Source organism: Musa acuminata, chromosome BXJ2-6 (assembly GCF_036884655.1).
Source record: "Musa acuminata AAA Group cultivar baxijiao chromosome BXJ2-6, Cavendish_Baxijiao_AAA, whole genome shotgun sequence".
NCBI classification, from domain to species: Eukaryota; Viridiplantae; Streptophyta; class Magnoliopsida; order Zingiberales; family Musaceae; genus Musa; species Musa acuminata.
Window position 1 is genome coordinate 10,015,399 of NC_088343.1, and position 26,961 is coordinate 10,042,359.

The 26,961-nt window shown below is 40.2% G+C and overlaps 4 protein-coding genes and 1 pseudogene across 4 annotated transcripts; 2 read left to right on the forward strand and 3 right to left on the reverse strand.

The window, feature by feature from the left end:
* Positions 1–3,800: 3,800 nt before the first annotated feature.
* LOC135613785 (NAC transcription factor 25-like) lies at positions 3,801–4,910 on the forward strand. The gene is made up of 3 exons (XM_065110824.1): positions 3,801–4,132; positions 4,305–4,603; positions 4,748–4,910. Exons 1-3 carry the CDS (start codon positions 3,949–3,951, stop codon positions 4,826–4,828), a joined length of 564 nt encoding a protein of 187 aa, XP_064966896.1. The 5' UTR covers positions 3,801–3,948; the 3' UTR covers positions 4,829–4,910.
* A 1,512-nt stretch (positions 4,911–6,422) lies between these two features.
* On the reverse strand, positions 6,423–14,672 carry LOC135614723 (MACPF domain-containing protein At4g24290-like). Its single transcript, XM_065112382.1, has 8 exons — positions 14,499–14,672; positions 14,131–14,389; positions 11,647–11,885; positions 11,096–11,297; positions 10,953–11,030; positions 10,689–10,872; positions 9,946–10,112; positions 6,423–7,353 (listed from the first exon to the last, which is right to left on the reverse strand). Exons 2-8 carry the CDS (start codon positions 14,383–14,385, stop codon positions 6,637–6,639), a joined length of 1,842 nt encoding a protein of 613 aa, XP_064968454.1. The 5' UTR covers positions 14,386–14,389; positions 14,499–14,672; the 3' UTR covers positions 6,423–6,636.
* A 3,354-nt stretch (positions 14,673–18,026) lies between these two features.
* Positions 18,027–19,966, reverse strand: LOC135613832 (uncharacterized; annotated as a pseudogene).
* A 374-nt stretch (positions 19,967–20,340) lies between these two features.
* LOC135614724 (26S proteasome non-ATPase regulatory subunit 6-like) lies at positions 20,341–24,890 on the reverse strand. The gene is made up of 8 exons (XM_065112383.1): positions 24,681–24,890; positions 24,452–24,566; positions 22,844–22,934; positions 22,612–22,757; positions 22,297–22,516; positions 22,114–22,222; positions 21,009–21,177; positions 20,341–20,755 (listed from the first exon to the last, which is right to left on the reverse strand). Exons 1-8 carry the CDS (start codon positions 24,814–24,816, stop codon positions 20,581–20,583), a joined length of 1,161 nt encoding a protein of 386 aa, XP_064968455.1. The 5' UTR covers positions 24,817–24,890; the 3' UTR covers positions 20,341–20,580.
* Positions 24,891–25,191: 301 nt separating this feature from the next.
* LOC103987611 (adenine/guanine permease AZG2-like) lies at positions 25,192–26,917 on the forward strand. Its single transcript, XM_009405959.3, has one exon. It carries the CDS (start codon positions 25,201–25,203, stop codon positions 26,779–26,781), a length of 1,581 nt encoding a protein of 526 aa, XP_009404234.2. The 5' UTR covers positions 25,192–25,200; the 3' UTR covers positions 26,782–26,917.
* The last annotated feature ends 44 nt before the right edge of the window (positions 26,918–26,961 follow it).

Below are 26,961 nucleotides of genomic sequence, written 5' to 3' on the forward strand. Positions count from 1 at the left end.
AGATTGTTCTAAAAAAAATAAATGAATTTTAGTAGCGCTGAGTAGGAATCCCTATAAATCAACTGAAAATAAATAGATGATTAAAAATTAATTATCCCATTGGTATATATCAAATACTCGAAGGAGCACTCCCCGAACAACGAATGGAGATAAAGTCATATCACACTTCTAACAACAGATGAAGTGGTATCCCTCACCCACCAAAGTAGGAACACATTCCTCCTAACAATGGATGAAGGAACCATCTAACTGCTACAGATGACGGTCCGCTATTCTTCGAAATAAATCACCCTATCTACCCTCGATAGAAAAATAATATCATCTCATATTAGTCATATCCATATCATGATGAAATAGTATATTTAAAACGTCTCTTTTAAATATTATTAATGTCAAATAATATCAATTAGCTCTCAATTGACTTAAATCGTAGTTCAATCGATCCAATTAAACTCAATTTAACAAGAACCCAACTAAACTGATCTCTAATTCTTATTTAATTGGTCTGGAACCATCCTAACTGTTTAAATCTAGTTTGATTCAATCAATATTTATGCTCAAATTTAATAATTATATAATATTAGATTAAGTTGGACCAGCACATATACTCGTCATGCGCACTGCATATGAGTGTGCATGCATGACCCATGTATTGATCATGTGTATCACACATCGCCCAAATTAGGCCGGCTAAGCTAGCCTACGGGCATGAACTCTTAATGTTAATTAGATCAGTTGTATCATTGTAAGAAACTTTGTGTTGGCAACATGATATAAATGAATATTATAGACATACTACTCAAAGCCACGTAGTATGGATAGTTGAAGATGGAGCAAATATGATTTGGATGATGTTTCAAAGATTTTGCCAAGCAAGCATTCCTCAATTATTACAATAGGATGCCTCAGCTTTAGTATGTGCATAAGATAAAAGTATATTGCAGTCCAGAACTATGAGTACTTGATACATCCAACCAAGAATATTGACCTTTGTTTTTTAAATGATAATAATCAAGATAATATATTCATTTGTCAAATAAATAAATGTAACATCTTTTGTGGCTGCCAATTTTGTTGTTTGCAGCAACATAAGTTCTTCCTTCAAAAAGGCCAAATAGCAGTTAATGTAAATTTATCATTAAAAAAACAGTTTATACAACCACATTTTAGAATGTTCTATAAACAATGCTAGAATAAATATGATGTAGTTGGTGAATATTAAACTCCTATTGCAGACTAATCTCCTTCAGTTTTCAAAAGACCCAACCATCACATTGGGGCAAGTGCATCGGAATCCAAAGAAATCAATAAGCAGTAAAATATGTAGACTAAATTATAACAAAAATGACAAATTACATCTTCAGTTTCATGAGCAAAAACCTGCATGATTAATCTATCCAATGAAAAAAGAAAAAAAAATACAAATTCGATTAAAATGAGTAAATCAAGAACAGTAAGTAATGAAAATTACCATTTGCCTGCAATTCTTCGACGGAAACACAGCCTCCAATTGATTCTGGAAGGGACTTCAATTTGTTATTTGAGACATTTAGCAACAATAGCTGGAATCATGTGCAACATGTAAGTAAGTGCACCCACACCTAACATACTAAATGGTTCAAAGATGCACTCAAACGCAATGGCTCGATGGATATCTGAAATGAATAAAGCACTATAGACATATCAATTTATAGAAACTTAGATTCTCAAACTTTAGACGATAAAAATCTTCACAATCATAGCACCTAAAATAGTTGATCTAACATCTACAGGGAGTTGACCCACTACAATCTTATTCTGATGTTAAATGTGACCAAGTAAAGATGTGGTGTGCCTATTTCTGGTTATGAAAACTAGAGAAGAGGAGACAGAAAATGAACAATGTTAGTTTGAGGCTGAGACTTTGCTCAAGCTACTTGTTATACACCATAAACAACTAATCGGTGTACAACCTTCAAAAAGATAGAATTCAAAACAAGTTAATGTTGTTAGGAAAAGAGTCGACACTAAGAGGGAGGGTGAATTAGTGCAGTAAAAGACTTTCGTCGATTCAAAAAACTTTTGTACGATAAAAATTGATTTCGATAAAAACCGTTTCGGAGAGAGGTTAATTTGAAAGCATTTTCGTAAAGATAGCTTGAAAGCGTACGGAAGATGAGTAGTGGATTTAAAGCAAGAGGTTTGCAGTAAAGTAAATTGCTCAAGTATAGAAATGCAAACCAGAGAAGAACACATCGATTTTATAGTGCTTCGGTCGTCGTGACCTATATCCACTCCACCGATTCCTCTTCCGTCGAAGACACCGGTATCCACTATCGATCTTCCTTTATAGGCAAATATCAACCTCCTTCTTAAAGTTTCTTTTCCTTTTACTTAGGAGATAACCCTTACACCCCTATTCACTCCTCTCTCAAACTATTCTAATACTTACAATTTTGAGATGAGTTTCACATAATATTATAATAGAGTTTCTTTCTTTTTTCCTCTCAATACTTGTGTACCTTAACCAGGGATGGGGGGGGGTATTTATAGGCATCAAGTTGATTCAAACTTGAAGCCTAAAAATATCTCATCCCGGGTTTCCTGGGTTCGGGTAGTACCACCGCCTGTGTTGGGCGGTACCACTGCCTACAATCTCTTGGAGGTTGTTTGGGCGGTACCACCACCCAGACCGATGGTACTATCGCCTGACATAGTCTTGGAGACTATGCCACGATCATATCACCTCTCGGGTCACTGTTTGGGCCTTTCATTGGGCCCAACATAGTCCTTATATAGGCCCAACTAGCTCCTAATTAGGTTGGCCCAAATCCAAACCCAATTACGTGCTAACTACGATTCCTAAGGTATATTCTAAGCTAAACAAGTCCATGAGTCTAGTTTCTTCTAGCGAGCTTCCAGTGATCTTTCAGTGAACTTTCGGCGATCTCTCGACAATGTTCCAGCGGACTCCCAGCAAGCTCCTAGACTTCACGACAATCTTCTTGGCGAGTTCCGACGAGCTTCTCTGGCAAGCTCCAAGACTTCTCGGTTGGTTCCTGCAGAGCTTCCAACGAATGTCCGGACTTCCGACGAACTCTCGAACTCCCAACGAAATCACGTTCTTGACTCCGGGACTTCATTTTGCTTTATGCCTTACTATTGTAGTTAATCCTGCACATGTAGAAACATACTTTGATCTAGACAATTAATACTAAGCATTAATCATGTTGTCCGGTTTGTCATTGGTCCCTCGACGCTTCGTCCGATTATTCGGCGCATCATCCTCTCTTGCGGCCTATTGTCCAATCGGCCAGTTGACTCCGTAACTCTAATGTCCTTGGCGCAATATTCACTCTTTTTGGCCCGATGCCCGAATCCATGGCCCGAAGCCTTCTGTCGATATGTCGATTAATCCCCCGGCTCGACGTCCAATCTTTTGATATGTTTTCCCCCAGCTCAACATGATTCTTCCTGCTTTAATTGTCTCATCCTGATCGAAGCATTCTAGGTCACTTAAAGCACGGATTTCATCATCAGATTCAAACAAGCATAAGTAATTGATTTGATGTATCACTCACTCACTCCATGCTAAAGATGAATAAAACACTAATTTATTTACACTAATTTATTTGCAGCATTAGGATTAAATAAAATAAAAGATAAAAGTTTAAATTTAAATTTAAATAAAAAGATGAGGATAAAAAGATTTATTGAGATTATGATAGATTTTTTTATTATTTTAAAAAAATTATATATTCTATCTTTCAATCAATATAAATAGGTGATTTTGGATAGGTACTCTTAAATCTCTTCGGCCGCTTCTCCTAAAATTCTGGGGAAGAAGGACTCCTAAATCTCTTCGTCCCCTTCTCCCTAAAGTTCTGGGGAAGAAGTATTCCTAATCTCTTCGTCCCCTTCTCCTTAAAGTTCTGGGGAAAAACCATCACGCAGAGCTTGCGGAGAAAAATGGAGGAGGCATCTTCTTCGGTTGCGAACCAGCATGGCCCCTTCCCTGTCGGCATAAGGTTTGCTCCCAGCGACGAGGAGCTCATCACATACTATCTCGCCTTGAAGCAGAAAGGAGCACCGCTTCCCAGCAACGCAGTCGTCGATGTGGACATCTACAAATATCATCCACAGCGACTTGCAGGTATATTCTCTTCCCTCCTCTTTCTTCTTTTATTCTTTTCTTCTTCTTCTTCTTCTTCTTCTTCTTCTTCTTCTTCTTCTTCTTCTTCTTCTTCTTCTTCTTGTTATTATTTTCTTCCTCTTCTTCTTCTTCTTGTTATTCTTTTCTTCCTCTTCATCTACTGTTGCCGCAGAGATGCACCAACAAGTCACCGAGAACGAGTGGTACTTCTTCACCCCGAGAGACCGCAAGTACACCAACGGAGAGCGGCCCAACCGTTCCACCGGGGAGGGGTACTGGAAAGCAACAGGCGCTGACCTATCCATCTACGACCGCCGGGACCGGAAGATCGGCGTCAAGAAACACCTGGTTTATCACGAGGGGAAGCAACCGGATGGGAAGAAGACGAAGTGGATGATGACTGAGTACAGGACCCACGATGGATCCAAACCTAAATCCAGTGCTAGAACTACAGCCAAGTGGTCCAAACTGGTGAGTGGGTCTCATCTTGCTCTTTCGCCTTCTTGGTGTCATCTTCTGTTAGATTAATCTCTGCATGCAAAAGAAGTCTTAAAGCATCCATGGACGGTTTTATCTTGCTATCTGTATCAGTAAGTGACGAGTTATATTTTGCAGTTGGACGAGTCCGTCCTATGTAAGATCTTCCGCAAGAAATCAAAAGGAGAGGAGGAAGAGGAAGCCGTCTCAGCACTGTAAACTGCTGCCGAATTTTACTGGAATTATTAGTAGAAATCAAATATGGAAATCTTAGGTTGAATTTTGATGGAATATTGAGTTTACTCATACATTAATTTTTTTTACAGTGAAATGTTTTAGGAATAAAATTTTACTTGACTGCTTGAAATTTACCGAGTACCATCCTCAAATTGAATTTGTTTGAGTCCGTAATGAGATATATTCTTATATATTCTATTTTTAATTATTAAATTGTCTTTATATATTATAAGAGAAGAGAAAACACAAATTATTCCCAAGAATTTGAGGGTATATTTAGTGATAAGCATAAAGGTATAGATCTAAATAAATATTTAATGATAGTTAAAATAATATTGTTGCATAACAGTAAATTAACTAAAAGAGTTAATTAAGATAGATTAATGGAATCACATGCAGTGATTTTTTTAGCAAGATTCGTAATCATATAGTATAAAATAATTTTTATATAACTTCGTGTAGCAAAAATTTTCTTAATATATATGATTATTATTCATGCTAAAAAATAAAATTATATTTTTTTATGAAGCCTTTTATGTTGCACAATTTTTTATTGTTTTATTTTATATGCATAAACTAATCTTAATTTATTTAAATATTCTAGGAGTTTATAAGTAGATGGTATAAGGATTAGAATTAATATTAGAAATTAAAATATTAAAAAAATAATAAATTAGGATATATTATTATACATGATGAAGAGATATAGTGTAGGATTTTTGGGTGGTTCTAATATAGTTTTGAGAGAGTTCTTAAATAAATCTAAATCTTTATTTATTAATTTTTAATTTTTTTCTTAAAGTATTCTCTCACCTCAGTAATAATATAATTATTGGAGGAGTTAAGATTTGATAAAATCCTATTAGGGAGATATCTTGTAGATATTAATTTGAATTTATAATTAGACAAAACCAATCTTACATATATCCTATCAAATAAATGAAGTACATAAATATTATAGCTGCCATAGCTTCAACCACAAAGAGATTATAGTTCATACTCGTCAAGATAAAAACAGACATATCATTAATTCAGACGATAGATTGAGTAATCATCTAGAAAAATACGATTAGCATTCAACATTATACGTTCATCTTAAATCTTTAGTGGACAGATCTGTATTCACCGGGCAAGCCAAGTTTGCATCTGGCGAGTTGCTTGGTGAGCTTAAGCTTGATGTCCACTTGAGACAAAACCGGTGGGTACTTATCTGACGACGTTCCGGTCACGGCTTTTGGAGAGACTATCCTCCGCCATGGCAAACTCAATGGCGGAGAGCAGGCTGAGGATGGCAATAATAACGAGAGTATGGTAGGAAGATACTTCACCATGGATGTGCTCGATGGCCACAGCGAACATAGGCGGATCTAATCAGCTAAATTGTAGATTAATATGGTGGCTGTAGCAACACAACCATCTCTCTCCTAGAAGGACACCGAATTGATGACGACCAAAGAGCAGAGTCACATAGGAACACAATGAAATATATCGATCCATTATTCCTCTCGAAAGCCACTAAAACATTTCAAAACATCAAAGTTAGCTCTCAGCTCAGTTTTAAAAAATACTTATCCCGTAGATAACGATTTGAAATTTCGAAATACTAAATTAAGATCCAAATCAAAGGAACACCCGAGCCATATGTCAAAATTACATGCAGATTATTACTATCATCTGTACAGTTGTAATAACTAAACCAAAATAAATAAAAAAATAATGCACAAAATTAGCCTGATCCTGTAATCAGAACTCCGAAATCTACAGGACAGGAGAGAAATCCTATATGGACATTAGTCGATCAACCCAGCCTCAGCTGAATAATTCAACAGAGCAAACTTTACATGCAATCCGATCTTTCCCCCTTCTTTGACAATCTTAGCCGCTGTCACAAGCCAATGTCCTGGCACATTGTGTGGACCACGGACCACCTCGACCATATCCACAAACTTTAAGAGCTTCCTTGACTGGACCGGCACAGGTGGACCATCGGGATACACACCTGAATTCAGCTGTGCAGGCTCATTCTTCGCTGGTGGTGGCACATCTCTCTGGGTAAATGGTGTGCTAAACGTTGTACTTAAATTTGTTAGGAAGCTTCCTTTCTGAGAAGTGGCTGGTGCACCAGCCCACTCGGTCCTTCGGATTGTGCAGTTTGGAATGTGTGTAAAGAGGAGACGAAGATGAAGCACTTTCTTCGGCCAATTCCCTTTGGTGACAAGCTGAGCACCAGTTACCACAAACACACCATTAGATACTCTCTGGAGCCACTCAGGATTGTGCTCCACAACTGATGTGCATACAGCTGAGTATCTCTTCCACTGGATAGGTTCAAAGTATCCTGCATCGGAGTCTTCTGATCCTTGCCACGCTGACATTTCGGATGAACTAGAGTTCCTGAACATGCTGGGGAGACTTGAAAGGTGTTGCACATGTATGGCTAACCGATTGCACCTCGGTCCCTCCAAGTACAACCGCAGGCCAATCACAGGCTTCTGACTGCTCAAGACCTGAAACCATGGGAACAACAATAAACGAAAAAGTAAAATTAAAACAGAAAGTTCTTGGGTGCCTTCAAATTCCGAACAAACATGGAATTTATGAATTCAATTGTGTTTTCTAACTGCAGAAAATGAGAGCAACTAGCAATTTTTTATGCTCTTATGTGTCAGCTCAGAGGCCAGAAGAAAGACTGCAAATAGATACACTGAGGCAGGGTACTTGCATAAAAGAATAGCAAGTATAAATGATAGGTTGTTTTTTGCAACATTCTTTAATTACCATTAAATTATGTTCTGACAGATCAAAATTATATGGTACATATTATTTCAATACTGTATTCCATGTAAAGATGGATATTGTTTTAAACACGAAAGTCATTTATCACTGGGTAGCCGGGTGGACAGTACACTGCACTGTTGTGAAAGGCTTAAGAACTATTGAGGTGCCACGAACTACTGGAGATTAAGCATTATCATGGTTCATGAAAATTTATAAATGAATCATAAAACTGGAAAAAATGGTCGATCAAGAAATGCATATTATATAAATGTCAGGTAACTAAAGTACTGATAATATGTTAGCTTATCAGTTCAATTAATAAAGCAATTACACTATTAAATTAGAGGCAACAGTACAGTTCACAAAAAAATTAATTATCAGCAAACAAATTTACCACTATATTTGCATAAACGATAGCTATGAAATAGAAAAACAAAGCAAAAACAACTGCCAGCTCTGAAGCACCAAGGAAAGGAGAAAAGCAGTCTCATTTTAAACGGAGCCCAAGCCACACATTAGCCTGTTCACTTGCCGAAATGTCTCACAAGGGTACCTTGTTATTCCTTTTTTTTTCCCTAAAGTAACCCCACATTTGATTAACCCATCCAATGGTTGAATAAGAGAATAAGAAAAGAAGTACGAAAAAATAATATGTAACTTTCCAGTGCCTCTTCATTCAATCGAGACTCACAAGGATTCAACCCATAGGCATGCCTTTGTTAAGGTTCTTGCATCAGCTATGGCAAGCCTCAAAACTTCTGCCTCACCTTGCTTCATGCCTTAGTGCACCTAATGCACCTTCAATAACACCAGTTGCCCCCATGTGTAGGCATCTCTGACCACTTGAATTATAGTGGCTATTTTCCATGCAGAACATCAAGGGAAGAAAACCAGAACAACCAACAAAATTGCTGTTCAATATGGCCTTCCAAATAACAAAACATATCAGATTAATGAGTCTATGACTAAGTGCCAATTGCAGAGATGCCACTTAACTTGCATCCACATGTTGCCACCAGCATCTGTACTAAAATGGTTGAACAGGCCTTACAGTCCATAAATCAAAGAATTGATGGGTCGATCAGATCAAGTTATCACTCAATAATTGACAAAAATAATTTGGCTTGCCAGCACTATGCAAGACTATAATATTCAGTAATTATCAATACAAGCAATACATATGGGTCGGAGCAAGGTCCAGGAAGCAAATTGCTTGTTCACTAGGGGCACACTGCTCCTCATTGATCTGTCATATACCATGTTTGGCATCAAAACTGAAATGAACCAAGAAAACTGTAACAGTAAAGAACTGCCTGGTTTGGTAAGTCGATGGGTGGCTCAATTCTAATGCAATAAAGTTGCAAGCTAAGATCTCCCTTTGAAATCCAAGGATGTCAAAATAATGGAGGGGGAGTTAGAGACACTCTTCTATTCCTAAGCTATTTTCCTGGCGTTCATTAGTTGTCTTTCTTGTTTTTTTCCTTTTTGATATATGCTATCATCACTTCTTGGTAATGGTATGGATCCATTAGGTATAAAACCCTACACCTATTCTCATTTTATATAACAGTTCTTTTAGAAAGAACAAATTGATTTATATATCTGTAATATTTAAATTCCATTTGAATTAAATCAAGAATAAAAGGCAAATAAATTCCTAATCCCAGCAAGCTTTGATGTGTTTCCTTAATCATAACGATGAATTCAAGCACCATCCACTATTTCATGAATCAAAAGAACAAGAACGGTTACTGTAACTAACCATGGCTCCACGAGACCTGCATATCTTGGAGCAGCCTACAACCAAATTAACTGGGTAAAGGAATAACATGAGACACCCAGGAAGAATTAGGCAGTTTGCTATTCTGGCAAGGGCATCGCTACTTGAAATGTATGAAAAAGGTAAGCATCAGGAAACCATGAATGGCACCACAGGGAAATGAAACTATTGTTTCTCTTGGTTATATTCATAACTAGATGCATTCACTTGGTAATAATGCAAAAAAATGTTGCACCCTTAAACCTAGCTTTTCGGTGTTGGCCTTAACTTCGTTTGCTTTTCCAAAGTTGCTGTTGTATGAAGCATTGAATTTATTTGGCTTCACAAATTGTTCCAATGTTACTTGCACCCCCCTATAACAAAATTGGCGTTGACCCACTAGAGCGGTTAGGAAAGATGCCCAAAATACAATAACTATAAGATAGCATACCAGGAAAATTACCCAAAAAACAGCAATGAAAGATCTTGCGTGTTACCAAGACCTGAATGAGATTATGGAACATGGAAAAAGTTAAGTAAAACATAAACACAGTAGTCGTACCTGATCAGTGTTAACATGTAGCTTTGGTCCCAAAAATCTAAATTGCATCCGGGGGTAGGAGACTTTTCTTCTTTGTGGTCCCAGAGCTAGTTCATTGAACATCGGTGCCCACTGATTGGGGACTTGAAATTCCAAGAAATACTGTAAATCTTCAGGATCAGGTTTATCTGTTAAACAGAAACGATTGAAAGGCATTGTACACAAAGGGCCTCTATAGCTATCTGTGATTTATTGCACTAATGCAAGATTGCACATATACCTGTGAAACGGTTGACAGCATGCATGCCACAGTAAAGTATTGAATTGGCTCTTTTTTTTTCTTTTTTAAATGTTTTTGGTGAAATGCATGGTTACCCTGCAAAGTTTTGGACAGTGTACATTTCCCTTGAAAAGTTTAAAACATTGCATATGCATCCTTTTCATGAGTTATTTCAGACTTCAAGATTGCATATATATACCCGTGAAAGCCAATAAACACCATGATGCTAACATTTTAAGGGACCATGATAATGGAATTAGGAGGAATAGCTGCACAATATGATACTTTTTCATGGGTATGTTTAAAGCAATTATAATCTGCATGACATAGTGATGTTGGATTTGCAGGTCATACGCTGTATGCTGGATTGGCATTCTTAAACCAGACTAGTTCCACAGTTACAGCAGAGAATACAAATCTGCACCCTAAATAGAAATTATCAAGCAGATGATTCTAGCAACAAATTTTGTGTATGTGAACTTACAGCGAAGATATAGATTCATAGCATGGCTGAGATATCCACTGCCTGGAACGCCAGTTAGAAGAGATGTGATGGGAACAAACTTGAACATTATTGCATCAGGGTTATTTTGTACTGTTTGTAACCAAGTAGAGTGATTTAACACACATGCATCACCTCCTCTTTTTGAGCAAATGATTGTGAGTCCCTGTTTTTATTAAATAAATATATCTGGTTCAGTAACATAAAAGTCAAGTAGCAATAGAGGATAATGTGTACAGGCCTTACTTCCTTGCTTGAAGTTTCTGAATAGCTAGACAGTTGCAAGTTGTTGGATTGCAAGATTCTCATGAAGACTTCAGGCACCTACACTAAACGAAACATTAATTAAATACACCATTTCATAGATATAAGCTAGCAAGTAAACATACCTTGTTCTTGCCTTCTCTGGTCTTCCGATGTAGAGGCGAAAGACTATTTCCATCAGAAAATAAATAATCTCCAAGATCTTCGAGATGAACCTTTAACTCAGCAGATGAAATTGTTGAAGAAGGACTTTGCCTAACACAGATTACATCCTGACCCCCTATAGCCATTTCTACAATTATATGTGTTCCATAGGTCCTAATGAAACTGAAAGAAAAGAATAAACTCCATTATTTCATGAAAAAGTCTCTCTCTATGTTATGCATCACACTAATACATTGTTGCGATGAGGAAGCCTATGTTAAATTTGGTGCGACACTTACTCACCAATGATGCTGCTAGTCAACAAGTTAAGTGGGATATATCTTAAGTTTCCACAACTAATCGATAAATATGTTAAAACGTACATGTTTCTTCAGCTCCTTGAAAGAAAGCCAGAATAAATGCCAACCAATTTCAACAGATTGATTATACAAAATCAGATAAACCTAAATGACAGTATAAAGTATAAACTAGCCATATAGTTGTATACAGATGCCAACAGTTTAGCACTTACTGACAAAGGGCCGTGGGATCCCACTTCGATGGAACTGCTCTTTTAACCTCTTCAAGAAGAACCAAAGGAGAAGCTCTTAGGTGAAAATTGTACAAGGAAATGAAGTATCCATCAAAAGCAAGATATTTTGTGTCCTTGGCATCATCCAACCATGCTCCAGTTAAATTAAAAAGAGCATTAAAATAACCGGAAGGTACTTTTCCTTGGACCGAAGATTTCTGATTGAGTAACTCAGACATCTACATAAGGAAAAGATATCGGTTATCAACAGTCAAGCAGAAGAGTGATAAAATAAAAAGGCAGCATTTAGATGACTTGAAAGAAAAGATACTAGGGCAGCTGCTTATTTATGGACCATGAAAGAATGTAGTATATCAGAATTTCAAATTGTTTTAACCCAATCAACTACCATGAAACATAAAAAACCAGCAATGATTTGACAGTCATAAGTATGGCGTCTTTTTCTTTCCAGAGAAGAAGATGTCATTGTTTCTGGGCTGGGATTAAGTAAACAGAACTGCATGCTCTAGATGCTTACTTGACATGGCCAGGAAATCAAATTGACTTTACCACAATTACATAATTAACAGCAAATGGCTTCAATTCTTCATTGATCATATAACTATAATGACATAGGTGATCTGCAAACCAGTTAACAAGGACAAAATACCGGTAAATTATCCGAACTAAAAAGCACAGGGATAATCTTCGCAAAGAAAAGCCTATGCAAGATAAAACTCTTCTTAAAGAAAGTCTCACTAATTACTGATTGCTTGGACCACAAAGCCATGCAAGACATAAATTCGCTGTTAAATTGAATAATAGCATTAATCTTTAAACATCACATGGATGTGCTGGACTTGAAATTGCCAGACGTTTGTGGACCAACAATTAGAAAAGCTGCAGTCTGGACAGACTATGAGTTAACTTGATTGACAATCATATCATTTATCCCTGCACCACCAAAGTCATCAATGGCAAACAAAGTAAATGTAATATCAAGTTATCAGCCTCTGGGAAGCATGCTTATTCAAGTGTCAGTAGGCTCACGAGTCATCAAAGATAAATCCCGATTACCTTCCCTACACCTCATTTCTTAGTCCATGATAACTGTTTAAAAATAAAGCAAAAAGGATCATCATTCATCAAAATCTATCCAAACTATCAACCTATTCCCCTTCTTACAATTAATCTCAAAGTAAGTAACTCATCTAAAACACTTCAGATTGGAAAACTAAACAAAATAAAACTATATGCACATTCTAGTAAAATCGAAGCCTTTTTTTAACAATATTCTGACTAGTTTAGACGTATGAAACACAATTAAAACTGAAAATATCTTGTAAACAAGAATTAAATTCTCAATATGTTTTAGCCGAAATAAACAATATGCTTTCCGGTAGTGCCCCTTGACCTCGTAGGGCTGGGACCAATGGAGGCCCCATCTTAAGTACCCTAAGCTTTAGAAATACAAGAAACCACATTTTCTTCCATAATCATTGTCTACCTCCTCAAATTAAGATGGTTTTAACTTTGTGGAAATGTATTCCATCCATAAGTTGTTTATTTCCTCTATATCTTCAGGATCACCAACAACCTATTCAATAATAGACTAAGTCTGCATGTACGGCAGGAATTTCATGCCTTTGTCACCTAAAACAAATATAAGAACCAGCTTATATAGGATGAGACCTGCAGGGAGTCCTGAGTAGAAAAGTTTATAGTTCCAACTAGAACCTTTGTCAACAAGCAAATAACTGAAATGGTGAAACAAAAACAAAATATTAAATGTATATGGAATGGTGAAAAATGACCTAATTCTAGCATAAGTACATGTAAAAGAAATAATGAGGTCCTATCTGTCATGAGTGAGTTATCCTACATGATTGTCAGGAAAATAACCTCTCTAAAATCTTGTTTCTAATCATTGGTAAAGCACCTTCATGCCCCTCTCACTTTCACTCCTAGAGGCAAGGCTTGTAGCCCCCGGGTTGATGAGACCATATCGATCGAATGAATTGTGTTGCAGAAGGGGCCAAAACTGAGGTTGATATGTAAGTGCACAGCGATGTATTGATGAATGACATCTTCTGTTATTGACAATTTGCTATGGGGTTTCTGCATATGAACAGACGTTCGCCCATTTCTTCGTTCAACTAAAGACCAGAGGAGAACCCCATAAATTCAAATACATAATCCACTCTAAATTATTGCTTTATATCTCCTAACATCTGAATCGAGAAAGAACATTTGCCATCCCCTTAATTCTTACTACTAGAGAAGGACCAATTAGTTTTCTGGATTCCCTCTCCACAAGCGTCATACTGGACAACTTAACAGACAATTAGCGCCATACTAGCCAATTATCCGATCATCGTGGTCGGGAAACTCCCCGCAGTCAACAAGCGGCGAATCTTTGATCCAACACAACAAAAGTGCCTTCCACAAACGAGCCAACAATCAATAATAGAAGCCGAGATTCACCTGATTGAACTCGAGGACGTCGGAGCGGTACCGCATCCGATCGCCCTTGTCGCAGCCGACGTCCTCGGACACGCCGCGGACGACCTGGCCCCCGGGGAAGACGATGTCCCGGGTGTGGACCTCGTCGAGCTGCACGAGGCGGCCGCGGGGGTACCCCTTGGCGAAGCGGAGGCGGAAGTCGCTGGTGAGGTCGAAGCCGAGCCCCAGCGAACGCAGGGCCCGGCGCTCTACCGCCTCCCTCTCGCCCTCCATCATTCAGCTGCCGAGCCCCACAGATCCAAGAGAGAGGGTCATACAAGCAAAATAAACAAAAGGGGAAGGAGGAAGCGACAGAGTAGTGGTCTTATTTTGAATTATATATGGGCTACCGAGGGAGGTTTGACCCCCGGTGGGCGACGGGGAGCGAGGGGAGAAAGGGTGGGGGAGGAGCTGCTCCGAGTCGCCTGCGTTCGAAGGAGGAGGATTCTTCTTATCGTCCGACCCGATGTTGGGGATTAATAAGGATGGGGAGGGGAGAGGAGGAGGAGGAGGAGGGATCGAGGCGACTCGTGGGAAGCAAAAGCAGGGGAGGGGGTCGGGTTGGGTTGGAGACGAGTAGGTGAGAGAGTGACATTGGTGAGCTGCTGGTGGGGCCCGATCCAACCCGAGGAGGGCAGTTAATTAATCGCCCCCCCCCCCCCCCGCCCTAACTCCGTTTGGTCCAACTCATTTACTCCAAATCGTTTCGGTTTGTTGCGGTCAAATCAATAGGTATCCGACAAGTTGAAATCATCGCCATGCCAATCGTGTTTTCTCGACTGACTGCGGAGGAAAAGATCATCCAGAATCACACTTTGATCGTGATTCAATCAATTTTCACCATCAATCGTGCGGATGTAATGGGTTCTATCTGATTTCTTTTTTCGTGTATTGTCATGTTTGTCTGAAAAGAGGATCGTTTCATATAGGTTTCGTGATTTTTACATTTGACATCGGAGTCTTAATTAAAAAAATTTGGAAAAATTCGATGGCGTGAAATATCTATGATGTATGTTCTGTGTTCGGTAAAAAAATTTTGATGGTCCAAATCAGAAATATATCATGATATATTTCGTATGCATTCGTCGGACTCCGTGACTCAACAACCTCAAGGGATCGAAAATAATGACTACATCATATAGGAATGCAAATTATTATACAAAAATGGCATTTTGAGGAAGATGGTGTGTGTTGTCCCAAGGAAAACAGAATGCAAATTGATGTCGTCGGTCACGTCGGAATCCCTCTCCAATTCTGATGCTTTAGGTTGGACGAGAGCAGTTAAAGAAGACTTTCGAGGCCGTCAGGCGGGGCCCGCCGGGTGTTGACTGCTTTGGTCGCGACGTTGACCGCCTCCCTGCTTGCGCGGAATGTTGACTTTGCTTGCCGTGTTGGGTAAAACTGGGCCCGCCGTTGATGGTAATTGTGTTTGTCGGGTCGGATCCTGAAGTGTCCAGCGGCAAGCGGATCCAGACCAATTATATTTTTAATATCTAATATTTACCGACTTAGTATCAAATGAGTCGTCTTCGGCATCACAAGTGGAGAGAAAAGTAGGAAAGAGGAGCTTTCGTCCGAGTTAAGCCTTCGGAAGACAAAAACCAAAGTCAGAATGTCCAACTCGAAATATTCCTTACTAAATTCCGGGTTGATAATAAAATAATAATAATAAAGATATTCCATAGTCCTTGTTTAATGTCCAAAGATTCTACGCACGTCTCTTACACGTTTTATCGGACGGAAAATAGCATATAAATATGACGAGCGACCGCACGAGAATCTACTACCGGAACGGAGTCAAAGTCAACGGGATGGAGCTGCTTGCGGAAATGGATTAGTCTCGAAAGGAATCAGGATGGATCAATAATCCATCTCTGTTAAGTGATGGCTTCTCCCATGGATTGCTGGCTGCTGTCCTTAGACTTCGTCTGTTGCCGTCAAGCTCTACTGTGTGCTCCCATAAATGTTCATGTAGGCCAGAGGTTGGGTTTTGTTAATCGGTGAGGTCACATTCAGAAAGTTAAATGCAAATCCTGATCCATAAAAATAATAATAATTTAATTAAAACTCCTCCATATATTAAAAGGAGATGAAGTACATTTATTGATTTATTTTGTGTTTGGAGTTGCTAATCAACACAATGTCATTTGTGGCAGTCCCATCTAGAGGAGGAGAGGGGAGTGGGGGGCAACAGCCATAGCGTACAAGGTAGTCTAAGAAAACGGTAGGTGACAAGGATGGGATGGTCAAATTTATAGACCATTTCAAAGAACAAAGAAAAGGTAAGATGAGAGGGACATGTTATGTCGATGTGAGGGGGTTAGGATTTCCAATCAAGCTTAATTATTAATAATACAAATATATATATGTGACAACCCAAATTGAACCATTATTATTAATATCGAAATTGATTCCAAATTGAGCCCAGCCCATTAACATTGAACCATTTGAGGCCGAGACAGACATGGGCTCGAGTTCGAACTAATCATAAACTTCAACCATATTACTTCCGTTCTCAATGTGCAGTTAGCAATTACCTATTTCTTGGCCCAAACCAAAGAAAATATTTCCTTTTTCATTTTTTTTAAAAGGCAAGTTTACACACGTAATTTTTATATTTACGTGTGTAAAAACATATAAATTTATCTTATTGAAGTATTTCTAGTTGTCTCACTTGGTGTTGGGATAAATCAAATGCAATTCTAAATCCTGCAATAACTTATCATTAAGTGTCAAATAAAACAAGAAGGCAAAATTGGAGGACATGACATTATGCTAGAAACTATAAAATAGCATGAGAGAAAAGGTTGCACAATCATCATTCAATTCAATGATAGTTGAAATTGCCTTACCTTTGTTACGATGCATTTCTTTTCCTGAATCATCGTACACAATCTTCCACGGGTTTTTCGATTGATAGAATGTCGAAAGGAGGAGACGCTACCCACCATTTCTTGAATGTCGTGTAAGACAAAGGAGGAAAAGAACAAGAAGGGAGGAAGAGAGGAGGGAGGATCAAGTACCGGAAGGAAGGCGGCCGGACGACCACGACAAACTAAGAGATATCACCGGACGCAGCAGCAAAAGCAGCAGCTACGGTTAGCGAAACGAAGACGTCTAACATTTGGAAGGCTCGACTTGAGAGAGATTGCCGGCGACAAGTGGACAGAAACAACACCAGGGAAAAGATCGGAGGCGACTAGGGTTGCGTAAACAGGCGCGAATAAGTCGGTTTGCCGCCTCGTTTCCTTTCTTTTAGTGTTCTGCGCTAGGCTTGGAGTGAGTTGACTCGGTGAACTCGGGCCAACGTGTACAGCCCACTCTGTAAACCGATTCACCAGTCGAACGGATCTGAGTCGTAGGAGCGTGAGACTCGGGTGTCCCATAATCTTAAAAGACCTTACAAAGTATATAACTCCCTTACGTTCTTTACTTAATAATTATATTTTTATTAAAGTAAATAAATAAACTAATAACAATCGTTTGTGTCAATGAATAATAGTAATGGTTCGATTAATCCCTCCTTTAATCGTAATTCCCATCTCGGTTTACTGATGGTTCATTCATGCTAGCAACGTAGGAGTTATCAATGTGATATCTTTGAACTTATAATATGATATTTACATAGAATAATAGTAATTGTTCAATTAATCGCTCCTCTAATCGTAGCTGTTATATATATATATATATATGTCGGCACACCATTAATACATTTATCATCACAAGTTACACGGGCTTTGCCAAACAAATTAATAAGCAAAAGTTAATACAAAAAAAATTGATATAAAATTTTGCACAGAACACACTGAATAGTGGGTATTTGACTTGTCACTTATCTATACATCCAGTTTTCATGTTAACCACGTGATGTACCCCTCTTTTCAAAAGAAAGCTAAACACCTTTCCACAAACATGAATTAAGGTGTCATTTGCTGTCATTGATTTTGAACTTGTAATGTCTACACATCTGCTATTCAAACCTCTACAAATATTTTTCTTTAATCTAATTATTAAACAAAATCATGCAGGTTGACTTCTAGATCATTATTATTATCAACAAGTTGCTACCAATACAATTATACTAAGCATGCTGACAATATTAACCTAGTTATTATATAAATGTTGATAGTAAGTGAGATATAACACACTAGGAGATGTTACAGATATGCTCATACCTTAAGCTGCTTGGCCACATCTCTTGCTGACGATCCAGAAACTTCTATCCAAGTCTTCGAGAAAAGAGCACAGGCGGAGAGCATAAAAACTATATAGAACAATGCATGGAAAGGATTTGCTGCCATATCAGCCAAGCTGCAAAATGCAATTTCAAGTATGAAGATAATACGCAACAAAAGGAAAATAAAGACTAAAAAGTAATGAGAAGATTTTCTTCCAAAGACCAAATAGATTGTACAGCAAGGATGGAAATATCGTACCATACCAAAGTTTCGAGATTCGCTCGTTACAATACTGTATATCGTTCAATATATATATATATATATATATATATATATATATAAAAGTAAAAAAAAAACGGCAACGTTAGTCACATAGAAATTAAAGACCTTGTTGTACAGTACCCATGTTCACACTCCAACAGTCAAAGCATGCATCCAACCGATCATGAGAGTGAGAGAGATTACTCACCTTGATGGCGCTGTAATATAGTAAGCAATACCACCCACAGGGATGGATTGACCAGAATATTCAGATTCCTTCCACTTACCCAACACATTGACCAGAAAATTTCCACTGTATCTCCTGTAGAACAACTGCATCGACCAATCAAAATTCTTAGGTATAATCCAACAGGTAAAAGGTCAATATTGTTAGACAACTTCAGTTGTTGAGAACATAAATACCTGGGAGATGAAGTACAAGTTAGAGACAAGCGCTGACTGCAGAATGATGGCAATATTAGAGGTGTAAAACAACTTAATAGGTTAGGAGCCTTGTTGCCCACGAGCATTCTTTGACCTAACGGGCAACACAACACGGAAACCTTGGAAATAGATAACTATGAGGAAGACCAGAACTGTGGCAAGCAAGTTGGTCACGTTTGGAAGATTCTGACGGTAGAAAGCCTCACGAAGAGCACGAACTTTATCAGTGCGAGTTATGAGTAAATGAAACAAAGCAATAACAGCACCTTCAAATTCAGCACCACGCCCACTGTTTACGAGATTGGAGAAACTCCTAAAAAAGTGTTCGGTTATTCCTCACAATTTCGCCATCCGATCCGAGTATTCGAGAAAGATGTGGGTCTGATCGCGATCCAGACAACAGGAAGCATCCAAGGAAAATCACACAACAGTAAACACCAAAGAAATTGCCACGAAAACGGAAGCGATCGAATGAACAATCGGAAATCCTTTTTCATATGTCTCGAAATTTCAGGAACAGAAACAAAAGTAGGAAAAACCATACAAGAATCAACAATCACCGTTCGGTCAATTCTCGTATTCGTCTTCGCTCGTATGGTTCCTCTCTCTCTCTCTCGCTTTGCTGCCTTCGGGATTAGGGCAGCAGCAGCCGAGGGAAGGAGCCGAGCGAGATCTTATTCTTGCATTTTGACTTGACCGCGCATACATTTATCGCGATCAGCGGATGCGGGTTGAGCTCGACCCCGCCCGAGACCGGACGCTGGCCCGGTAACCCGTTACATTAAGTAATATTTTTTTTCTCTTAATCGAATGCCTTTCACATCGTATTCATTCATCTCGAACAGCGGATTCGGGTGCAGTTCGACCCGCGAACTTTGGCCCGGTAACCCGTTATCTTCGTCGGCAACACGCAACGTCCAGTACAAGCTGACCATATCATCATATTGCAGTTATTTCGGGGCATGTAATGAATGGATCAGAAATTTACGGCTTCCGACCATTTAATTTAAGTCGATTAGATGGCAAACACAGTTTCGAATGAAATCTGAAATATGCAACTAAGGAAAATTACAATTTCTTACCAGCAGCATCGATTGAAATAAATATCACGGTAGATCCCGTTCTCTTGAAAGCTCGACGGCTGATATCCAATCTGGGGCCACATCTAAACGCGTGGGATGTGATCTCACCAGTTTAGAACATCCATATTTCTTCACGAGGTGGACGGCCATATATCTCAGAAGCTCATCGCAGGCATGTTATTTAATGTTCCTTTCTTCCCAAGTATTTTCCGACGAGAAAAACAACCTTTAAATAAAACTAGGAGGTCAAAGCAATTCCATTAAAAATAAGTCCAATAATACTACTGAATATAGTTTCTCACGGCAAAGGCTTCAAGACAGTAGTAGTTCTCGAGGACAGGGATCAATAAGAGTTGCAATCTAATATGAAAGTGCTGCAACTACAAAAAGCTGTCAAAAAGCTGTCAAAGATGTAGATGAAGTCGTGAAGACAAGTTTCCGAGTGGGAACAGGAAAACGTTATCTGATTACAAGTCTATAACACGAGAGAGCTTCTGGATTCGGTTCAATAAGAAGTCCCCTTGCTTGATGGTTGCCTGGTAAAGTGCATTTTTTGCGTCGGGCCTGTTCGTCTCCAAAACACCAGCAACCTTGTCAATCTTGCAGTGAAGCTTCCCAGCAGCTATGAACCGAGATAATTCCCTGCAGATGAGTAAACAAGTAATAGATCCGTGTTCAGTCGAATCCAGAGAATTAATTTAACTCGAAAGCTGACTGCCAGCCACAGGTCAAAAGGAGAAGGCATCAGAAATCATCCTATGTAGTATCAGTAAGGTGAACCTCACTCTAAATTGGATTATAAGTTCCTATATAACAATGACACAAAGTATTCAAGAACGTAAGATTTTTGGAACCTAAAAGACTTTGATAAGCAAGGATTTGTGGAAGTACTTACAGATCAATAAAATCAACAGAAACTCCAAAAGCTGTCGCCATTGCTTCCATAGTCACACTCTTATATGATTCAAGGAACTGAGAATAGACAACTGTTCGAACTTCCCTCATGTAAAACCGGAAATGAGGTTGTAGATAGCGATCTAACTTTATTTGCTCAGTCAGCCCAGCTGCAAAGCAAAATCCAGCAAAGACCACAATTAAAAAAAAGTTATGCTAGCAAATAGAAAGTGCGGTAGATTTCTGCTCAAAAAACCCATGGACACTTCACACACTTTCTTGGAAAGAGGATTAAGTTGATGGCAACCACCTGTTAGCCAATGACATGCATTTTCCAAATGGGTAATTTTTGCGCAACACATTATTGATTATTTTCATTATAGCATCACTAATGCTTGAAAACATATGCCACCAAAATTCCAAGTCAAAATTTACGAAAGCTTGATGTGAATATAAATGAGGTGACTATGAAAGCAACATGGCGACAACCATAATATACTATTAACAGTAAGTGAAGCTACTAGTGTTAGGAAACCAAGCAGAATTGTCAAGTGATGCAATTCAATAGCATATGGTACTTTAAAAATAGGAGTTGAGATGATCATAAAAATTGGCTCCATCTATTAGATTCTTAAGCTAAGCAATCAATAGGTCAAAAAATTGCAAGAAAATAATGCAGGAATGGCTGAGGTGGATGAGTAACAAATGTAGGAAGACACATAACTGAATGAAAAATATAAGCATTATCACTTTAACAACTTAATAAGACAAAAAGAAAATTAATGTCAATCAATCAAGATCAAAGATTTAAATTTTGATCGACACCAAATTTGTCAACATCTGAAACATTGATCTAAATATTGCACACTTAGAAACACCATTAGACTTAATTGAAGCAACTAGAAAAACGATCATGCAAATAACTAATCAATCTGTCTAAACATCAATGCTAAGAAATGAACTTGGATGACTACCGCTGAAAAATTATGGCATACCACTAGATACAAAATAAATAACAAACACAAGATTATGCAAATACAAAGCAAACAAATAAGGTCATTTATGATTGCATAAAAAAGGAGATGTTTTATCAATTGTCCACTTACAGAATGCAGAAAAAAATGACTTGTACTGGCAGCCATAGAGCGAGTTAAGAAATTCAGATAGATGTGGTATCTTGCCAATCACTGTAAGGATTTCAGGTGCATCCACAACCTGCCATATTAATCATCAATAATGTAAGGCAGTTAAAAGAAACAAACGAAAAACATGCATTCATTATGAAGCACCTTTTGTTTAAGTGATACTCTGTCCAATGATATAATGCTTGTTAGGACAGTGTAGAAAATGAAGGTATCATAAGACAATAGCTCATAAGTTGTGAAGGTCGATATTGAGTCCAAAAACAAATTGGCTGCCTTCTTAAAGTTTCTGGTGGCCATGCAATATAAACCTTCATATACTTTTAACCGGTTCTTTCTCTCCCAATCACCACCTTCCTCAAATAAACTGTTAAAATTGTGTAAATATGAAATTGATTTAGCACAAGTCTCCCAGAAATTGCAAAATGGATATATTCTAGCACTAGAAAATCCACAACTTACTTCTTAGCCTTGTCAATGGACTTGGAAATAAGATCAAAGTCCATGTAGAATAAACCAAGTTGTAATGTATAGAAGACCAGATCCATCTTTTGACCAACAGCAACAGTTTTTCCTTCAGTTGTTTTGAGCTGCTCTAATGCCTTATCCTGTATTTGAAAAGAACAAAATATCTTTAGTACAACCATAACACTCAGTATCACAATGAACCACAAAAATTTAAAGCCATGAATACCTTGTCGCCAATCTGAATGTAGAACAGGGACTTAGCTAAGTGAGCTTCACGTACTTCACTTTCTCCAAGGTTTTCTTCAGCATCAGCAATCCTTTATTGAATTAAAAGCAAAATGTAACTGTCATGTTATATCATAATTGATGAATTTGGTAGGACCAAAATTTATTATGAGAATACTATATAATCATGTAACAGAGAATATCAGTGCAAATTGTCAAGACCCCACACACCATGTAGCTAAGCTAATTAAAAAAAACAATTGCATTAAAAAATTACAGTATATATATATTTATATTTATATTTATGTATGTATACATACACACACACACACACACACACACATCTGGTATCTTACAACACCATATATGTCCTCCAGTTACTACAACAGCAACTATGCACAAGATTCTTATAGATTATGCCATCACCGTAGACATTAAAATTCAAATATGCATTCAACTTGGATCTGGTCATTTGACATTCTTATGGTGCAATCTATATTTGTTAATATTCTCTCCCTTTTCATTCATTTTCTTTTTCAAACAATAAACATTTGGCATTCATGTATATAGGATCCGAGATATGGAATGCATAGCTTGTGTAGGCAATGTGTTTCAATGAACATCAGTTGGTCAGGATTTTCATTGTGCATTGTTCGTTCACTCATTGCTAGCAAAATTTTATCATCTTCACATAGCTCACTTGCAATAATACAAGAAGAAAGAAGATGTTTCATGAAAATAATCATCGATCACAAGACAAAATCATCAACCTGCTTCACCTGGTCTGGCAAAGAGCCTGAAGCATCTCATTTAAGAGCAAGCTTGGTTGTGCAGCACTTGATCTTTAAATGGGCTTTTTTTAAAAAAATATTTAGTCGGTACAACCAGACTCATGATCCAACATAGCCCAAGCGTCACGCCAATTCCTTTGGCAAATCAGGAATTAATACCTCTCGTGCAACGCGCTCTGAGAAGACACCTAAGAGTGTGTCACACTGTCTCCAGACACAAAATATCACAGCATAAGATCTTGTGAAACCAAAAATGATTTTGAATGATGATACAATGAATCCCTAGTGACAAATTTCTCCTTTTGACATGCTAGGCGTGGCCTCAAGTGACGTGAATACTTAGATTCTTGGCTCGGCTTGGCTTGATATATCCTTAATATCTATTCTGTTAAGTAATGGACTTACTCATGCTTCAGTTTTACTTTTTGACATATCTTCATTTTCAAATCTTAATAGAATTCAGAGGAACCCCTTAGATTTGAAGGTAATGCATAGATCACTTGTGACGAAAAGGCCTGCCAACACGCATGGTCTTACTCTTACAATTAGAGGTGCTATTTCGGTGACTTAGAACCCAACAAATTACTTGTGATACAAAAGATAAACCTACCCAGAAATAAAACTTGATCTCCTTATGCATCACAAAATCTTGCTAGAGGGATCTCAAAGATCAAATATAAGAACTACTGATACTGCATGTTAGGACATATTTGAGATTTAATTGCGCCGGCTTATCAAACACTACATTTGTGTCAAACATCCAAAGCTTAAAATAAGCACATGAAACTATAGAGAAAGCAAAAGAACGGGGATCTCACTTGTCATCGAGCTTCTTGAGCTCGGTGTCGATCCTCCTCCTCATGGAATCAAGAACCGTGGCGTCCATCTCCAGCACCGAGGCGGCGGCCAGGGTTTCGTACAAGGAGGACATGTCTGTTGGGGCAAAAAGAAGGCGAGGACGTCACGGCCGCGAACGGAAGACAGAGGGAAAGGAAACAAGCTAGGATAAGGCATAGGAAGATCTTTCATCTCAAACGTGGTCGTTACCGTCGGTTTTGACGGCATCGAGGACCTCATCGCGGAGGCGGACCTTCTCGATGTCGTCGATGTCGGGGTGGGAGAGGAGGAAGAGCTTGTGGGCGAGCGCGAGGTGCAGCTCCTGAGTGCCCTGTTGCGCCTCCATTTCCCCCTCGTTTCGCCTCTCTTTCTTCTTCTTCCTTCTGCTGGTTCCCTCGATCTCCTCCTTCCGGCGTCGCTCTGTTGGGTTCGGTATATATAACTCCACCGGCTCGCTTACGATAACGAAGCCCATCGAAGGTCGGGCATGGGCCTTGGACCGGCTTGATGCTGGACCGGGGTTTCAATCTGGATTGGGCTAAACCAAGATTGTTGGGTTAGATTTAACTCGGTCATGTGAACGGTGATGCCGCCATGTGTATGGACAGATCTTAGCCGACCAAATCCCAGTCAAAGGTGGTCTGCGGCGTTCTGCATCGAAAGCACATCACCGTGTTCTATATAAGACGGGCACCCAAGGAGCAGAGCAATTCGAAGAGGGGAGGCGAGCATGGGAGGAGAAGGCTCGTGGCGTCGGGCGGAGGGCGCCCTCAACCGCGCCGTCGCCCATAGCACCGTCGGCAGATACTTCAAGCTCGAAGCCCGCAAGAGCTCGTTCACCAAAGAGCTCCGCGCCGGTGCCGCCACCTTCCTCACCATGGTCTACATCATCTCCGTCAACGCCGCAATCCTGACCGACTCCGGCGGGCCGTGCACGGTTCAAGACTGCACGCCGCCGGCCGGTCCCGGGTGCAAGGTTGACGCGAACCCGGGCTACCAGAGCTGCCTGTCGAGGACGAAGAACGACCTAGTCATCGCCACGGCCGTCGCGGCCATGGTCGGCAGCTTCGCCATGGGCTCCTTCGCCAACCTACCGCTGGCTTTAGCCCCCGGCATGGGCGCCAACGCTTACTTCGCCTACAACATGGTAGGGTTCCACGGATCCGGCCGCCTTCCGTACGAGACGGCCCTCGCTGCCGTCATGCTCGAGGGCTGCCTGTTCCTTGCGTTGTCGGTGCTCGGCCTCCGCTCCAAGCTAGCCCGCCTGATCCCGCGCTCCGTCCGCCTCGCGTCGGCCGCGGGCATCGGCCTCTTCCTCGCCTTCACCGGTCTGCAAGCGCGCGAGGGCGTCGGCCTCGTCGGGCCGAGCTCGTCGACGTTGGTCACGCTCGCGGCGTGCGCCGAGACGGACGCGGCCACCGGGGAGTGCCTCGGCGGCACCATGCACAGCCCCACGTTCTGGCTCGGCGCGGTGGGCTTCCTCGTCATGGCGGCCTGCCTGTCGTGGGACGTCAAGGGCAGCATGATCTATGGCGTCGTGTTCGTGACGTTGGTGTCTTGGATCAGAGGCACCAGCGTCACGGTCTTCCCCGACACACCGCCGGGGAACTTGAGCTACGACTACTTCAAGAAGGTGGTGGACTTCCACATCATCAAGAGCACGGCCGGGAGGATCAGCTTCAGCGGCTTCAACAGGAGCGAGGTGTGGGTGGCCGTCATCACGCTCCTCTACGTCGACGTCCTCGACACGACCGGATCGATGTACTCGATGGCGGAGTACGGGGGGTTCACCGACGACACCGGCGGCTTCGAGGGGGAGTACCGCGCGTTCATCGTGGACGCCAGCGCCACCATCGTGGGGTCGGCTCTGGGCACCACGACGGTCACCACGTACCTCGAGTCGACCGCGGGGCTGAGGGAGGGCGGCCGCACCGGGCTCACGGCCATCACCGTCGCGTTTTTGTTCCTGGTATCCCTGTTCTTCGCGCCCCTCTTCACGAACGTGCCGCCGTGGGCGGTCGGGCCGTCGCTGGTGCTGGTGGGGGCGATGATGATGAAGATGGTGAAGGAGATCGAGTGGTCGGAGACCAAGGAGGCGGTGCCGGCGTTCCTCACCATGATTCTGATGCCACTGACCTACTCCATAGCGTACGGGATCATCGCCGGGATGGGGACATACGTCGCGCTGCATGCGTCCGACTACGTGATGGGGGTTTACAGGTGGGCGACGAAGACGAGGAGGACGATGGATACCACACAGGACCATCAAGCACCTTCCGAGACCGCAGAGGATGCAGCCACAGCCGTTTGACTTGTCCTTCTTGTCATGTATCGAAATCAATGATAAATCTGCGTCAAAATAGGTCAGAGTCGATAGCAAGTCAGCAACAGATGCATCTTTCATGGCAGAAGTTGCGACAGAAATAATTAGCATGATTCATTTATGATGTCTCTGCCCAATCTATGATCTGTTCATCCTGATCTCCTATTT

Coding starts and splice junctions, on each gene's coding strand:
- LOC135614724 (XM_065112383.1), bottom strand. CDS start 24,816: ATGGAGGCGCAACAGGGCACTCAGGAGCTGCACCTCGCGCTCGCCCAC. Junction 22,758..22,843: donor ACATTCAGATTGGCGACAAG/GTATTCATGGCT, acceptor TTTCAAATACAG/GATAAGGCATTAGAGCAGCT. Junction 22,517..22,611: donor TCCATTGACAAGGCTAAGAA/GTAAGTTGTGGA, acceptor CAATTTTAACAG/TTTATTTGAGGAAGGTGGTG.
- LOC135614723 (XM_065112382.1), bottom strand. CDS start 14,385: ATGATGGAGGGCGAGAGGGAGGCGGTAGAGCGCCGGGCCCTGCGTTCG. Junction 11,031..11,095: donor CCAGAGAAGGCAAGAACAAG/GTATGTTTACTT, acceptor CGTTTAGTGTAG/GTGCCTGAAGTCTTCATGAG. Junction 10,113..10,688: donor TATGAATCTATATCTTCGCT/GTAAGTTCACAT, acceptor TCTGTTTAACAG/ATAAACCTGATCCTGAAGAT.
- LOC103987611 (XM_009405959.3), top strand. CDS start 25,201: ATGGGAGGAGAAGGCTCGTGGCGTCGGGCGGAGGGCGCCCTCAACCGC.
- LOC135613785 (XM_065110824.1), top strand. CDS start 3,949: ATGGAGGAGGCATCTTCTTCGGTTGCGAACCAGCATGGCCCCTTCCCT. Junction 4,133..4,304: donor TCATCCACAGCGACTTGCAG/GTATATTCTCTT, acceptor CTGTTGCCGCAG/AGATGCACCAACAAGTCACC. Junction 4,604..4,747: donor CAGCCAAGTGGTCCAAACTG/GTGAGTGGGTCT, acceptor TATATTTTGCAG/TTGGACGAGTCCGTCCTATG.